General features: G+C 51.3%; 1 protein-coding gene across 4 annotated transcripts in view; it reads right to left on the minus strand.

Moving 5' to 3' along the window:
* The window catches only part of ADAMTSL2 (ADAMTS like 2), a 78,021-nt gene extending 65,607 nt beyond the window's left edge, over nucleotides 1-12,414 (minus strand). For 2 of the 4 annotated variants that reach the window (XM_077306726.1, XM_077306727.1), the window contains exons 1-3: nucleotides 11,735-11,858; nucleotides 5,683-5,782; nucleotides 1,539-1,681 (exon numbers count right to left, since the gene is read on the minus strand). In XM_077306726.1, the coding sequence (XP_077162841.1) occupies nucleotides 1,539-1,681; nucleotides 5,683-5,781 (242 nt within the window). In that variant the 5' untranslated portion in view covers nucleotide 5,782; nucleotides 11,735-11,858. Of the gene's footprint in view, nucleotides 1-1,538; nucleotides 1,682-5,682; nucleotides 5,783-11,734; nucleotides 11,908-12,255 lie in introns of those variants that run through there. The other 2 variants (XM_077306725.1, XM_077306728.1) reach the window with 2 other exon arrangements.
* Between the last annotated feature and the right edge of the window lie 3,264 nt (nucleotides 12,415-15,678).

Below are 15,678 nucleotides of genomic sequence, written 5' to 3' on the forward strand. Positions count from 1 at the left end.
ATCTTGTGATTTTGATGTGATGCCCCTGTTGATACAGCCCAAAATGGCATTTGCCTTTTTTACTGCTGCATCACACTGCCTGCTCATGTTTAGTTTACAATCCACAAGTACCCCAAGGTCTCGTTCACACACAGTGCTACCTAGCGTATCCCCCATCCAGTAGGCATGCTTTTCATTTTTCTGACCCAGATGCAGAACTTTACACTTATCTTTATTAAATTGCATCTTGTTCTTATTTGGCCATTTTTCCATTGTGTTTAGATCTCGTTGAACTCTGTCTCTATCTTCCGGAGTATTTGCCAGTCCTCCCAATTTGGTGTTGTCTGCAAACTTGATGAGTAGTCCCTCCACCCCCTCATCTAGATCCCCTCATTGATTTGGGGGCCACTCTGAACTTTGTGTTGGAGCAGTGGAACAGCCTTCCTTGGGAGTTGATAGTTCTCCTTCTTTGGGGATTTTTAAGCAGTGCCATCTAACGGAAATGCTGACTGTGAATTTAGGTAGATGGTGAGTGGGTGGGCAGAGGGGGCTGTATTGGTGCTTGGCTCTTGTGGCCCTTCCTTGCATGCCCAGGGAAAGGCTGATCATGACTTTTGGAGTCATGCTTTAGGATGCTTAGGGCTGCTCCTGCGTTGAGCAGGGGGTTGGTCTAGATGGCCTGTATGGGCCCTTCCAACACTATGATTCTGTGATTCTATGAGTGGAAATTCCCTCCACGGATTCTGTTTTTTTTTGGTGGGGGGATCATCTGGGCATGGAATTGGAGTCACTGTGGGTGGACAGATAGTGGTGACTTTCCTACATTCTGCAGAGGGTTGGACTAGATGACCCTGAAGGTCCCTTCCAACTCCATGATTCTATGATCTTATACCTTGCCCTGACCAGGGTGGCCCAGTCTCAGAAGCTAAGCAGGGTTGGCCTTGCTTAGTCCTTGGATGAGAAACCACCAAGGAAGCTCAGGGTCATGATGCAGAGGCAGAAATAACTGCCCCAAATGACCTTTGCATATCTCTTGTTTTGAGCCCCCTTTGAGGGGATCGTCATAAGTTGGGTGCCACAAGCTGAACCGGTGTGTCTAGCACAGTGCCCAAAGGTCAACAGAAGCAGTAAGCAGACCCAGTTGCCTTATCTGGGTCAGACCTTGGGTCCCTCTGGCCCAGCACTGTCTGCTCTCAGCAGCACCAGGCTCGAACACCCACTGAGTGATCGACCGCCCCTGTCATCAGTCATGGGCAGACATATCTGACCCACACACATTTCCCCATCATGGAAACTGCTGGCGGGGGCAGAAAAACTTGTTCCTGGCTGCTGGCTTCGCTTCAAATGTTGCTGTGTGCTGCAGAATGTCGCAGCTGGGGAGAGAGTGGGAGGCAAGGTCAGGGGGGGAGGGCTGCCAGCAGTTGCCCTCCAGATTGCTTGACAGGGTGGGCTCCTTAGCCTTGCACTCTGCTGAGCCCCCCCTCCCCAGACCCCACACCTGCATCCCCAGGTATTTCCCAACCCAGAGCTGGCCACCTTAATGGTCAGGGGGAGGTTACCTCTGCCGGAGGCAGTGCCGCTCTTGGGACTTGACGCCTCCCCCACAGGTCCTGGTGCAGGCTGTCCATTTGGTCCACTCCCCCCACCAGTGCGCAGTGACATCCACACCTTCTTCTAGGCTGTTGGAAGTCTGTGTGTTCTCCTAGTCAAGGGAATCCCAAGGAGAAAAAGAGAGGCAGGGTGGAATGGCTACGGAAGCCCATACAAGGAGTTCCACGCAGGGTGATCAGCTTCCACATGGAAGGATGCTTTGGCTCCAGAGAAGACCACCATTGGTTGACTTGTGTCACATAGACCCTGTCTTTCTTCCCGGGGGCGGGGGGAGGCAACACAGCTTGCATACTTTCACTTTCCTCTCAATTATCCTCGCCCCAACAGAGGGCGAGTGAGCGGCCCAAGATCTCCCGGCAGGCGTCCGTAGCAGAGTGGGCATTCGGGTCCAGGTCTCCCCAGCCACTATGCCGCACTGACCTCAGAGGGGCTCTGCCTCGCAGTCCAGATCCAGGATGAGCTCATGTTCATTAGCGTTGCCTAATTCTGCAGCCCTCGCCCTGTCTTGGCTGCCTTGCCCACTGATTGCCTCACAGTGCCTGACTGCCCGCTTTGCAGCCTGTGCTCTGCCTTGAGTCTCAGCAAGAGAGGAGGACTACAAATAATAATCAAGTATCTAAAAATAAAATAAGAGTAAAATCTATGCCAATGGCTACCACAATGTCTTGTAGCAACGTTGCATGATTTTTTTTTTTATTTTTGCTTTTGTCTGTCCTAAATCTACTGCATTTTGGTGCCCCTGGTTCTAGTATTTTGGGAAAGGTCATCTCTCTGCTTTCCTTTAATTGCTCTTGTTTATTAAAAAAGATCTAGAGGTGCCCCAAGCTCCCAAAGAGCAGGGATTCCAGACTAGTTAACAAATACTTCATCTAATACGTAATTCTTTAAAACTCTAACATGTCTTAGTCACTGAAAGGCTTTTCTTCTCCTCCTCCCCCCCCCCCCACACACAAAGGTTGGGGATCAGCCTTCAGCTCAGATGAAAAAATGGGAGGAGAGGTTAAACCTATTAAGGCTGCTCATGGTTTATATGTTTAGGGCAGGGAATTGGAGGGCCTTATGTCCCCCTGAGGAAACAGGGACCGTTCCTTCCTCCTGGGGGGATGGCAACACCTCCCCCCCATTGGCCAGCCCACCACCACCAGGGAGCTTGGCAGGTAAGCTTGGAGCTGTCCTTTCAGCACTTGGACTTTATATGTAGATCAACTCTCACAATGGGGGTGGGGGGGAGTCTGTGGCCTCTTGCACAAGCCGCCTGGGTGTGGCCTGCCCTTGGATTGAGAGGAACCCATGTGGACGTCTGTTGCAGCCACAGGGCTCTGGAAGGACCCTCCCTACCATATGGACCAGAGGAGAGGCTCTTCTCCTGCAGTGGTGGGTAGACCTCAGGGATCCCCGGGGTGGTGCCTCTGGGCACTTTTCCTAGTGTTTTTAGAAAGTGGGCACAGCCACCAGTCTTAAAATCCCCTATTAAAACTCCCACTAAAAGACTTTAAAAAATTCCCAACATGGTGGAAAATACCACTCTCCCCCTACCCAATCAAGGACGTTAGAGAATGGCGAGTAGTGGTGTATACTTCTAACCCCAGGGAGGGCAATGCTCTTCCTCGCCAATCCCTGCCTCAACCATAGACCTGGTGGAAGAGCTCCATTTTAAAGGCCCTGCGGAAAGCTGGTAAATCCCGCAGGGCCCGTAGCTCACCTGGGAGTTCATTCCGCCAGGTGGGGGCCAGGACAGAGAAAGCCCTGGCCCTGGTTGAGGCTAGGCACTCTTCTCTTGGGTTGGGAATGACCAATAGATTTCCCCCTGTAAAGCCCTGCGGATTACATAGGGCGACAGGCAGTCCCTCAGCTATGTGGGTCCCAACCCGCGTAAAACCTTGAAGGTTAAAACCAAAACCGGATCCGGATAGCAATTGGCAACTAGAGCAGCTGCCTCAGCACAGGCTGGATGTGGGCCCTCCAAGGTGTGCCAGTGAGGACCCTAGCAGCTGCATTTTGCACTAGCTGAAGTTTCCGGATCAAGGACAAGGGGAGGCCTGCGTAGAGCGAGTTACAGAAATCTAATCTAGAGGGGACCGTTGCATGGATCACTGTGGCCAAGTGGTCGGAAGACAGGTAGGGCGCTAGTAGCCAGGCCTGGTGAAGATGGAGGAATGCCTGGCCTGCTACTCTCTTGACCTGAGCCTCCATAGTCAGGGAGGCATCAATGGTCACCCCCAAATTCCTGGCCTGGGGCGCGATGGTAAGTTGCGCTCCCGCCAAGGTGGGTAAACGTGCTTCCTGTTCCCGCCCCCTTCCTCCCAGCCACAGGACCTCCATCTTGGAGGGGTTGAGTTTCAGGTGACTCTGCTCGAGCCATCCAGCTACGGGTTCCAAACATCTGGCAAATGGTTCCGGGGGAGAGTTTGGGTGGCCGCCCATTAGGAGATAGAGCTGGGTATCATCAGCGTACTGATGGCAACCCAGCCCCAAACTCCGCACCAGCTGGGCCAGAGGGTACATGAAGATGTTGAACAAGGTGGGGGAGAGAACCGCCCCTTCTCTCCCCACTGGGGACCCAAAGTAGTTTGCATCAGTCTCCTCTTCTCCATTTTATCCCAATTGCCCCCAAAGGTTGCAAAGCCTGGGGGATGGCCTGGCCCCCTTCCCTGGAATGTGGGATGGGAACCACATTGGAGAATTGAGGAACCACAAAATATCAGAGCCACATGTGGCTCATGAGCCACTGAGGAAGCATCACTGACATGCAGTAATTAAATGACCCATTTCCATATTTTCCCACTTGCCCATGCCCAAAGAGCTCTGAGAGCCATGCCTGGTTCTCTTCTTATCTGCTTTAGCCTCTCAATGGCCCTGTGGGGGGAGGTTGGGTGCCTGTCCCCAGGGCCCCAAGTGGAGCTTCATTTAAACAGCACAATTACGTCGAATCTGGAAATGGAAAGGGCCTCCATGCATAAGGACAGACTGCATCAAATACCACGAAAGTCCAAAAAAAAATAAGGCAGACAGAAGCTGGGGAGAAGTGCAGGGTCCAGAATCAAAAAGAATCCACAGGCCCTTGGTGGCTGCCACCTGCCCCAAATTCTGGTCGGACAGCACTTGTTTCCACCACCGTGTCTCTCATGTCACACCGAGCATTTGCAGGGGCTCCACATGCCTGGTCCTGGGGCCCTTCTGGCATCATCATGGGCCCCTGACAAGGGCTTGGAAATGTCCTCTGCTCTCCCCACAGCCTTCCCCACCTCCCATATTTCCTTTTTGGCACAACCAGGGATTGTGAGGACTAAAGTGGGACAGATTTCTGCCCTGTTCGGCCCATGTTCAGAATCTGGCTGTGAGCCTTCGTTCTGGGCGGAGAGGGGGTGTCAGTAGAAGAAGAAGAAGGCAAGAAGAAGAAGTTGGTTCTTATATGCCGCTTTCCTCTACCCAAAGGAGGCTCAAAGCAGCTTACAGTCACCTTCCCTTTCCTCTCCCCACAACAGACACCCTGTGAGGTAGGTGAAGCTGAGAGAGCCCTGATATTACTGAAGAAGAGTTGATTCTTATATGCCGCTTTTCTCTACCTAAAGGAGGCTCAAAGCAGCTTAAATTCACCTTCCCTTTCCTCCCCCACAACAGACCCCCTGTGAGGTGGGTGAGGCTGAGAGAGCCCTGATATCACTGCTCAGTCAGAACAGTTTTATCAGTGCCGTGGCGAGCTCAAGGTCCCCCAGCTGGTTGCATGTGGAGGAGTGCAGAATCAAACCCGGCTCGCCGGATTAGAAGTCCGCACTCCTAACCACCACACCAAACTGGCTCTCCCAAGCTGGGCCCATGCCTGAACAGATCAAAGGGGGGGGGGGTCCAAGACATCCATCGCTCCCATTTTTGGACTCTGCTCCATCGCTACTGAGGCGGCTGGCTGAGCACACAAACAATGAACAGAAGAACATTTCTCAATGGGATGTTAGACTGGGGACTTAAAAAAAAATGCGGTCACAAATTTTGAAAAGCTGTAAGTTCAGCCTGTTCTCAAACCAAAAGATTTCAGAGTTCGGGTTTTCAGGGCATCCCTTAAAAGGAACTCATTGGGTCCCCTGCAGGGTTCACCTGGGCAATCACGAAGGCCACATTCCCCAGGATGAGGACAGCAAGCGTCCCTTTCAGGCAGCCGAAGAGACTGTTCCAGCTCCACTGCAGGGTCTTCATCCTGTCACAGCAAAGGACAAAACATAAACCTTTCCCCTGACATTATTTGTAAAATCTCCACCAGATCTTGAGGGCCTCTCTGAAGGGAGGGGGTTCACCAGCAACGTGTGAGATGCCTTAAAGGAAGGGGGGGGGCTCTGAGCTGGCACAGGGATCCAGCTGCATGGAAAGCAGTGGTCAGGGAGAGAGGTGCTGGAGCAGGCGTTGCAACTCCCAAGAACCAGGATCCTTCTGGTGGCTGCTGCGCTCTCCTGCAGACTAAGCATAGCCCTGGAAGGCAGAGAGAAAGGCTGCTCTGCACGACTACAGTCGCTCTTACTTGCCAGCAAGCATACCCAGAGTTGGCATTTTGTGCATGCCACTGCAATCATAGAGAGCAGGACATGGGCATGGTCTATAGAATCATAGAATCCTAGAGTTGGAAGGGGCCACACAGGCCATCTAGTCCAACCCCCTCCTCAACGCAGGATCAGCCCAAAGCATCCTAAAGCACCTATCTGTGGTTGATGTCCAAATCACATTTGACGGAGGCCCAGAGGTCAGCCTGATTCTGCCATCAGAAAGGGGTTTCCATGAGGAAGAGTTAAGCACCAGCTTCTTTGGCATCTGACTGGGACCTTCAACATAGGTCACAAAGCCCATGGAGGAGTGGCCATGACTCAGCGGCAGAGCCTCTGGTTGGCATGCGGAAGGTCCTAGGTTCAATCCCCAACATCTCCAGCTAAAATGATCTAGCAAGAGGTGAAGGGATGTCCTCTGGCTGAGACCCTGGAAAGCAGCAGCCAGCTCTGACTGGACTGTACTAACTTCAGTTATAAGGCAGCTTCATGTATTTTATTTATTTTTCAATTTATAACGCACCGCTCCTAGCAAGCTGCCTCCTTGCGGGTCACACTAACCCCCTCCCCAATAAAATATACAACATTTTTCCCCATTAAAACACCAGTTAAAAAAACCCCATGGTAGCGACAATTCCAAATCCCATGTTTGCGAAGTGGTGTCCGACCCATTACGACCCCATGGGCAATGATCCTCCAGGCCTTCCTGTCCTCTACCATTCCCCGGAGTCCATTTAAGCTTGCACCTACTGCTTCAGTGACTCCATCCAGCCACCTCATTCTCTGTCGTCCCCTTCTTCTTTTGCCCTCGATCGCTCCCAGCATTAGGCTCTTCTCCAGGGAGTCCTTCCTTCTCATCAGGTGGCCAAAGTATTTGAGTTTCCTCTTCAGGATCTGGCATTCTAAAGCAGTGGTCCACAACCTTTTTCAGGTTGCGGACCGGTGGGGGGAAGGGCGATCTGGGCGCTGCGCATGTGCGGCAGCCCATGCACAAATGTGCATGCGTGGCAGGTCCGCACATGTGCGTTTGCGCCCGGTTGAGCTGCAAATGCGCATGTTGCCACGCATCCACGTTTGCAGCCCCACCAGGAGTGCAAATGTGCATGCACGAAAGTGCTGTGCCTGCGCGGAAGTGTTGTTCATGTGCGTTTGCACTGGCGGCCGTGCTTCCCTCTTCCCCCCTTCCCACAGAAAGAAGCTTGCCGGGCCGCAAGCTAATCGGCCACTTTGGCAGCTGATTTGCTTCTGGCCTGGGAAGTTTCTCACTGCAGGGGAGGGGGCGGGGAGAGGGAGCCGCGGCCCGGTGGTTGGGTACCACTGTTCTAAAGAACAGTCAGGGCTGATCAGCCTGGAGAAAAGGAGAAAAGGAGGTTGAGAGGGCCATGATAGTCCTCTTTAAGTATTTGAAAGGTTGTCACTTGGAGGAGGGCAGGTTGCTGTTTCTGTTGGCTGCAGAGGAGAGGACACACAGTAATGGGTTTAAACTTCAAGTACAACGATATAGGCTAGATATCAGGAAAAAGTTTTTCACAGTCAGAGTAGTTCAGCAGTGGAATAGGCTGCCTAAGGAGGTGGTGAGCTCCCCCTCACTGGCAGTCTTCAAGCAAAGGTTGGATACACACTTTTCTTGGATGCTTTAGGATGCTTAGGGCTAATCCTGCGTAGAGCAGGGGGTTGGACTAGATGGCCTGTGTGGCCCCTTCCAACTCTATGATTCTATGATTCTATCTCCTTTAGGACTGACCGGATTGTTCGCCTTGCAGTCCAAGGGACTCGCAAGAGTCTTCTCCAGCACCAGAGTTCAAAAGCCTCAATTCTTTGACATTCGGCCTTTCTTATGGTCCAACTTTCTCAGCCATACATTGCAACTGGGAAGACCATAGCTTTGATTAAACGCACTTTTGTTGGCAGGGTGATATCTCTGCTTTTTAGGATGCTGTCTAGATTTGCTGTAGCTTTCCTCCCCAGGAGCAAGCGTCTTTTAATTTCTTTGCTGCAGTCCCCATCTGCAGTGATATTAGAGCCCAGGAAAACAAATCTGTCACTATCTCAATTTCTTCCCCATTTATTTGCCAGGAATTCAGAGGGCCGGGTGCCATGATCTTTGTTTTCTTGATGTTGAGTTTCAAGCCAACTTTTGCACTTTCCTCCTTCACCCGCATCAGCAGGCTCTTTAGTTCCTCTTCACTTTCTGCCATTAGAGTGGTATCATCTGCATAATTGAGGTTGTTGATATTTCTCCCTGCAATCTTGATCCCAATTTGTGACTCCTCTAACCCCGCCTTTCTCCTGATGTGCTCCGCATACAAGTGAAAGAGGCCAGGCGACAGAGCTAGCTAGAAATCTGTTTGCAGGGGGAACCTGAGCGCCGCCCCATCAGTCCCAGCGATAGTCTGCCAGGGGGAACTTCCAATTCAGATCTTTCTTCTTCTTCTTCTTCTCTGTCATGGGGTCATCAAGATCTGTCATCAGGATCATCCTGGGCTAGCCTCAACCATAGACCCGGTGGAAAAGCTTTGTCTTACAGGCCCAGTGGAAAGCAGAAAGCTCCCGCAGGGCCCTCAGCTCATCTGGGACGTAGTTCCACCAGGTCGGGGCCAGAACCAAAAAGGTGGCCGCTGTGCTTGGCGGGGTGCAGGGAAGCCCTGGGGGGGGGGCACGAGTGCACAGCTTCCCCGTGCCCCACCAAGCACTCCCAGGACTTTGAAGCTAGTATTATTATATTAATATTTCCCAGGAATCCCCCATGCCCTTTTCCAACCTGCATCTGAGTAGCTCAATCTGCTGACTGAACTGAGCAAGCCTGCCCTGGGAGATCAGAGCCAGGCGGGAAGGAGCAGAATGTTCTGCTACACCCTCCATCAGAGCCCAGGGGGCAAATGTCCCTGCCTCCAAGCTGGGCCTTAGATGGCTGAACCCTCCAGCCCATCTGCTGGGGACGGGGAGAGGCTGAGATGCAGCTCGTGGCCTGGCCCCCTCTGGCAAGTTGTGCTTCCCTCTGGGGCCTCCTTGTGGTCTGGCAATCCTGCCTCCCTGTGCGCGCACACAACACAGAACAGAGCATTAGGCTAGCAAGGTGAGAGGATTCCTTTCCAGCCCACAAACTCTCCCTAGCCGTCCCTCTTTTCTGCTAGCCAGGCCACTCCCCAGCATCCCCCACCTCAAGTGCTGGTCCCCCAGTTCCCCAGAGCCCTAACCCGCTACCCATGGAGGAGCTCATGACCCACCCTCAGTGCTGGGGTGAGCGAGGTGGAGCCTGGGGTGAGAACAACGGGGACCGTCTGCCACCACCTTGGGCCTTCTGTCCTTGAAGTCCTTTGGAAGAGGGTCCAATGGTGGGTGGGTTGGCTGAGGAAGTTCCCCCAAAGGTCAGAGGGTTGCTTCTCTTAGGATCCGACTTTGAGTAGGTTCTTCTCCTCCCCCCCAAACTCTCCACGGAACCTTCTGGCAGTGAGAGACCCAATTCAGGTTCCAGGGCAGGGGCCCCTCAGCTGCCCACAAATGCCTTTCTGAACTCAGCAAAGCACAAAGGTCCAATTGAGCAGGCTGAGCGGTGCTTCTTGTTGTCTGAGTGAGATCCAGCATGCGAATGCCATGGCCATTTTGCACAACGACTCCATGAGGTGACAGAAGCCGCCACGGGGGGGGGGGGGAGTGCTGCATTTGGAATGCTCAGACCTGAGTTCCAATCCCTGTTCAGTCAGGAAGCTTCCCTGGGTGGCCTTTAACGGGCCTCTCTCTGCCTTACCTTCCTCACAACATTGTTGTGAGCAGAAAATGGAAGAGCAGAGAACTACATGTGATGCTACCCTTGGAGTGACATGGGAGAGAGATGTAATAGTCAAGGATGTGGGGGTATGCTAGCTATTGCCTGCGTAGTTTCTTTTTATGGTTTAATACTGCTAATTGTTGTATTCTTGTCTTATTATTTTATTGCATTTTTTAACATTGTGAACCACCATGAAGAAATCTCCAGGGTGGCAGGATAGACTTTTTGTAAACCAATCCATTAATTTGCAACGGACACCCTCCTCCGCCCAGCCGATTCTCCCTTGTAAATGCCACTCTCCACGGCCACATCTTTTCCACACCAAAAGCATGCTTCTTGGTCTTCGTAGTCTTGAATCACCCAGCATGCTTTTGGTTCAGAAAGATGTGTCTATGGAGAGAACCAGCTGGGTGGAGGGAGGGGTGCATTGCTAATTGACGGATTGGTTTACACAAAGTCTATCCTGCTGCCCTGGAGATTTCTTCATGGTGGTGGACAGAGGGAAGGCCTGGAAAGAGCTAGGCCACCCCTCCTGCCAAGCCATTCCCACCAATGCTCCCCCCTGCCTCCATGCTCCTGACCTGGAGCATTTATGCTTGCTGGAAGAATACGACGGTAGTGCGACATCGGCCAGCCAGATGCTTCTGGGAGGTCACTGGGAGGGCTGGTGTTTCTAGCCACTGTACAGATAGATATCCTCTGCACACTGAGACTACCAATGAACTCACCGATGCCGCCCCAAGCAGGGGCCAATAGATGCTGCACACACAAGCACTTTCCATCCCAGTCCATTGAGCTGACAACATGGGTGGGCAAATCCCCTCTCAGCCCAAACTTTGGGAGGCTGCTGCCAATAAGAGCAGGCAATCCCAGATTAGAGTCTTAGTCAGTAGATGAGGCATGTCAGGGACCATGTACCCTCTGCCGTGGAACACGGGCCCCTTCCAAGCGCTTGTCAGTGCTACAGTCTCCTGCTCCAGTTTGGTTTAAGAGGACTCTGTGATTGGAACCCACAACTGCCTTGGCACAATTCTAGAGTGAATCCTAGGCCCTTTGGCAGGGGCAGAATTCTTTAAAGTGCACCCCCACCCTAGTAAACTAAGGAAGAAAGGCTTTACCTGGATTCAAACCTGGATTTTGCACTATCAATGCCAATCATGTCCTTAGACCAAGAAATGTCTCCGTAGAGACTGTTTTGTCTAATAGTGTTCCAAAAGGGCATCACCGTCTCTGCTTCCATCCAAGTTTGCCGTGTAAATGCCGTCTGCAGGCTGAGCAGAGTGGCTCAAAATCTACAACAATTAATTTAAAGCCCTCGAGTTCTTGGCCATGCATCCTGGAGACAGGTGGCTGGAACTTACCCGAAACAGTTGGTTTTCATTAAAGCTTCAAGCCACCTCTGGTCCAAAGCCAGTAAAATAATTATTCTCCATTCAGTCCAGAAAAGAGCAAAAGGCATGTCTGCCATGCATTCTTGCAAAGACATGGTCAGCTAGTTCAAAATGCCCACCTGAATCTGGTTACTTAGGGCAGGTAAGAAACAACAGTAAAATTATGTGCTTGCTAGAAAAGCAACAAGAGAGGAAGCCCTTTAACTGCTGCACATCTGTTATTGCTGCACTAGCATTATATAACTGTCTCCTGACTCTCACAGTACCTAGCCTCTGAGAATGCCTCTCTTTGCCCCAAGTGTAAATGCATTTCTCCTGCAAGCAGTACAGAAGATTAGAAGGGGGCCAGTTTGGAAAAGCAGGCGCTGGTCTTATTACAATTAAGCCCATCCCCAGCAGCACATTAAGCAGTTTGCATGGACAGAGTAAAATTGATCGTGAGGGGGGACGCATACCTTGGAGAATTGCAGACTGCCTGCCAGACGGTGGCTTTCAGGTACGGAAAGATGCTCCAGGAACAAGGTGCAACAGGCTGGTCTGCAGAGAGAAGAGTGAGCCGGAGTTGTGGCAGGAGCAGAAGCAGCGGGAGGAGGAGGAGGAGGAGGAGGAGGTGCAGAAATCGCAGACACACTTTCTCCCTCCCTCCCTCCCCCTCTCCCCCCTCCCTCCCCCTCTTTCTCTCTCCTCAAACTTCAAAGGGCAGCCAAAGGATCCAGACTTCCAACAAGGAGGAGCTCCTTAGCGGTTATCCCAAGTCAACTCGAGTCAGTTTTATAGCTGTCAGACAGACGGTGAGGGACTCCACAGCCTCCCTGAGATGCCCCCCCGACCCCCCCCCCAGATTTCACTCCCTCTGCTTCTTCCCCACTCGAAGTGCTCCGCCAACCACAGCCAGTTGGTTTCCTGCAGCTCGGCTGGGTGGGTGAGAATCTTAAAAGGGACGGGGAATGTAGGCTTGAATGAAGCGAGAAATCACCGCTGGGAGAAGGGTCTGCAATCTGAGGGCTCTTAAGCAGTCCAGTTCGGTCCAGGAAGTATCATGTTGCTGCTGAGCAAAGGCAGGAATCTACCAAGCTAACTTCCCAGGAAGCATCTCCCTTGAACACGGCAATCCTCGGTCGGTTTACTCTGGAGGTTAATCAAACGCAATCTTGGGTAAGTGTGATGCAAAGAGTCTACTCCCGCAAAAGAACCAGGCTCTGGAATCAGATCCTTGCAAATCTGATGGGTGCACACTTGCACATTCAAGACTACGAAGACCAAGAAAGCACACACATGCACACAGTTGCATAAAGAGGATCAGGTAAAATCCAACTATGCAGCCAGGGGTTGGGGCAGTAAATGACCGCAGCCGCCCAGGAAAATGAGGCAGTGGTTCTTCGTAGCCAAAGCAGTCTCCTCTCTCCCCCCAGAAATCACTACTCAGCAGACTAAGAAGGATTTGAAGGAGGAGGAGAATTTTTAGTGATTGCCCATTTATTTGGGGGGAAATGTCCATCTTTGGGTGTCCTGTCATGACATGTTCAGAACACTTCATAACAGATCCAAATAACGGTTGTGCATGATGAGACATTACACGTCATGTTCCTCATCCAAGAGCATAGACGGCAGCCTGATGGTGCAGTGAACAGCTGTGAATTTCATGAGTCGTTGGCCTCACAGAACAAAGTCCCCCATTCAAAAGCACAGAAAGCCATACAATGTAGATTTGAATAACTGTTGTGCCCTGCATAACTGGTTCCATTGCACATCGTATTCCCTGTTCAGAGGTATGAGATCTCTCAATGGTATATAACAGGGGTAGTCAAACTGTGGCCCTCCAGATGTCCATGGACTACAATTCCCATGAGCCCCTGCCAGCATTCACTAGATGGAGATATCAGTGTGCTTTCTCCCCTTTTAGAAGAAGGGCCCCTGGTATAGAATGTAGATCAAAGTCAGTTTTTCCTTGACCTGATCCCATCAGAGATGGGAAGCTAAGTAGGGTCAGCCCTGGTTGGTACTTGGATGGGAGGGCACCAAGGAAGTCTAGGGAAGGGGGGTGCTTTGGCTCGGTTTGGCCGCCTCAGCAGTTCACCAAAAGCCCAAGGCGGCCAGTGCTGCGGTGTGGAGAGGAGGGGGGCGGCGCTCCATCAGCGGCTACACACAGGTACAGAGAAATGTGCATGGGTGTGGCTACTGGCTGGCGCATCACTGCCGCCCCTCCTCTCCACAGCACTGGCCTCCTACGCACTGCTTTGGGCTTCAGTGATCGCCAAGGCAGCCAAAGTGAGCCGAAGCACACAACCCTCATCTAGGTCCCCGACACAGAGGCCGGCCAGGGCAAACCGCCACCTCTGGATGTCTCTTCCCTTGAAAACCCCAGGAGGGGTTGTCAGAAGTCTGCTGCAACTGGATGGCCCCCAAAAAGTTATTTTCATGTATTGAATATGTAGTAGAAATAGAATCATAAAATCATAGAATCATAGAGTTGGAAGGGGCCATACAGGCCATCTAGTCCAACCCCCTGCTCAATGCAGGATCAGCCCTAAGCATCCTAAAGCATCCAAGAAAAGTGTGTATCCAACCTTTGCTTGAAGACGGCCAGTGAGGGGGAACTCACCACCTCCTTAGGTAGCCTATTCCACTGCTGAACTACCCTGACTGTGAAATTTTTTTCCTGATATCTAGCCTATATCGTTGTACTTGTAGTTTGTAGTTTAAACCTATTAATTAATTAAATAAGCTGACAAGAGAGGAGTTTATTGGACCAGACCCACCAAAACATTATAATTTTGCTAGTTTTTAAGTTGCCACAAGAATCCTTTGTAGCTTTGCTCCGATGCTTCTGCCTTTGAACTTTCATAATATGTTTTCAAACTTGCTGTGTGTTTAGGACACTTACCTATATATGCAAGTCTGTGACTTTCACATAGGGAAGAGAAAATTATGGACGTTCATCGCATGCTTAACAGTATTGGCTCTAGATTTTAAAATGTTGCAGTGGCCACTACAGCAGGCCAAGTCAAAAGAACATGAACATGGCCAGCTCCTTTACTGCCAGTAAATCAACCTGATCCCATCAACATGCCGTGATTAATGACCTACCTGCCCTGGTTGGATCCGCCATGTCGGCTGGGTTTTTGGGCAGGTGCATCATTAATCACAGGCAGACAATTGCATATGATGGTTTTTGCATCCCACATCCTTTTGGCAGTGGTGCAAGAAATTACAAGCAGATGTTATTTACTACCGAAATGCTTATAGTGCTGTGCAAAAAGTGTTGAAGCAAAGATAAGACCCACCTGTATGGAACATGGAAACATGACCTCTGGATGTGCATCCTTTTGTTTGGAGGGTTTGAGTTTCATTAAGTGAATTCTATGTGCCAGACAGAGTCGTATGCTGGGTTGTGCTGTGTTATGTGATAAACGAGAAATTCAGGGAGAATGCAGGGAAATCCAACTTTTCTCTGGCACTGAGGCACAGACATCTTGTCTACCTGTGCATTCTTGGTCCTCTGTGGATATTGTATGTGCAGAGGATGCTCATATTGGGAGTCTGCAAGGAGCATTTCAATGTGTGAGATGAGAAGAAGAATGGAACAGGCTTCACTGAAGTTCAGAATAGATTCCTCCCCCTCTGCCCAAATTCCAGAGGACACACTGTGGCTCTCACAATCCACTCCTAGCATGGGCAGGACAGCCTAGAATGGCATGCATATTTTTTCCCATGGCAAGTCAGGTGGGAGGGTGGGGTCATGACTTGGCCTGTGGCTGTTTCTACCTCGGATTCTGTTCTTCAAATTGACCTGGAAGTTGCCCCTCCTAGAGCTGGTCTGGAACTCCCGGCTCCCTAACTGGAACCCAGTTCTTCAAAAGTTCTTGGGAACATAGCTAGTTCAAGACAGGCGGCCGTGTCAGCTTGTCTGCAGCTGTAGAAAAGAGCAAGAATCCAGGAGCCTCTGAAAGACCAGCCAGATTTGGGGTCAGGAGGAGCTTCTGTGAGTCCCTGCTCACTTCTTCAGATATCTGCAGCCATGACTCACAAAGACTCCTCTCCCCAGCCTAAAATTGCTCTTCTCAATGGGTATGTTACTTCAGAGCGTTGCCAGGTTGGTCTGCGGGATTCAAGCCCAGGAACTGAGACCAAGGAGTGTTTCAGGGAATGCACGCAAAAACTCAACCCTCAGTTGTCTTGTTGGGCTCTGAGGTGCTGCATGCATCCATCTGTGAAGTGTTGCCAAGTGGCAGCAGCCTTGTGGTGAAGCAGCACGGGGCCTTCAAGGCCAGAGGTGGTCAGCCATCACCTTCCCTGGCAGAGCCTCTGATCCAAGTTCCATCCCTCCCTAGCTTCTGAGATCTGACCAGGGCAGGCTATTCCATGCCACCTTCTCTCCTCTAAACTGCTAGTGGAGTCC

Source organism: Paroedura picta, chromosome 12 (assembly GCF_049243985.1).
Source record: "Paroedura picta isolate Pp20150507F chromosome 12, Ppicta_v3.0, whole genome shotgun sequence".
Lineage (NCBI taxonomy): Eukaryota > Metazoa > Chordata > Lepidosauria > Squamata > Gekkonidae > Paroedura > Paroedura picta.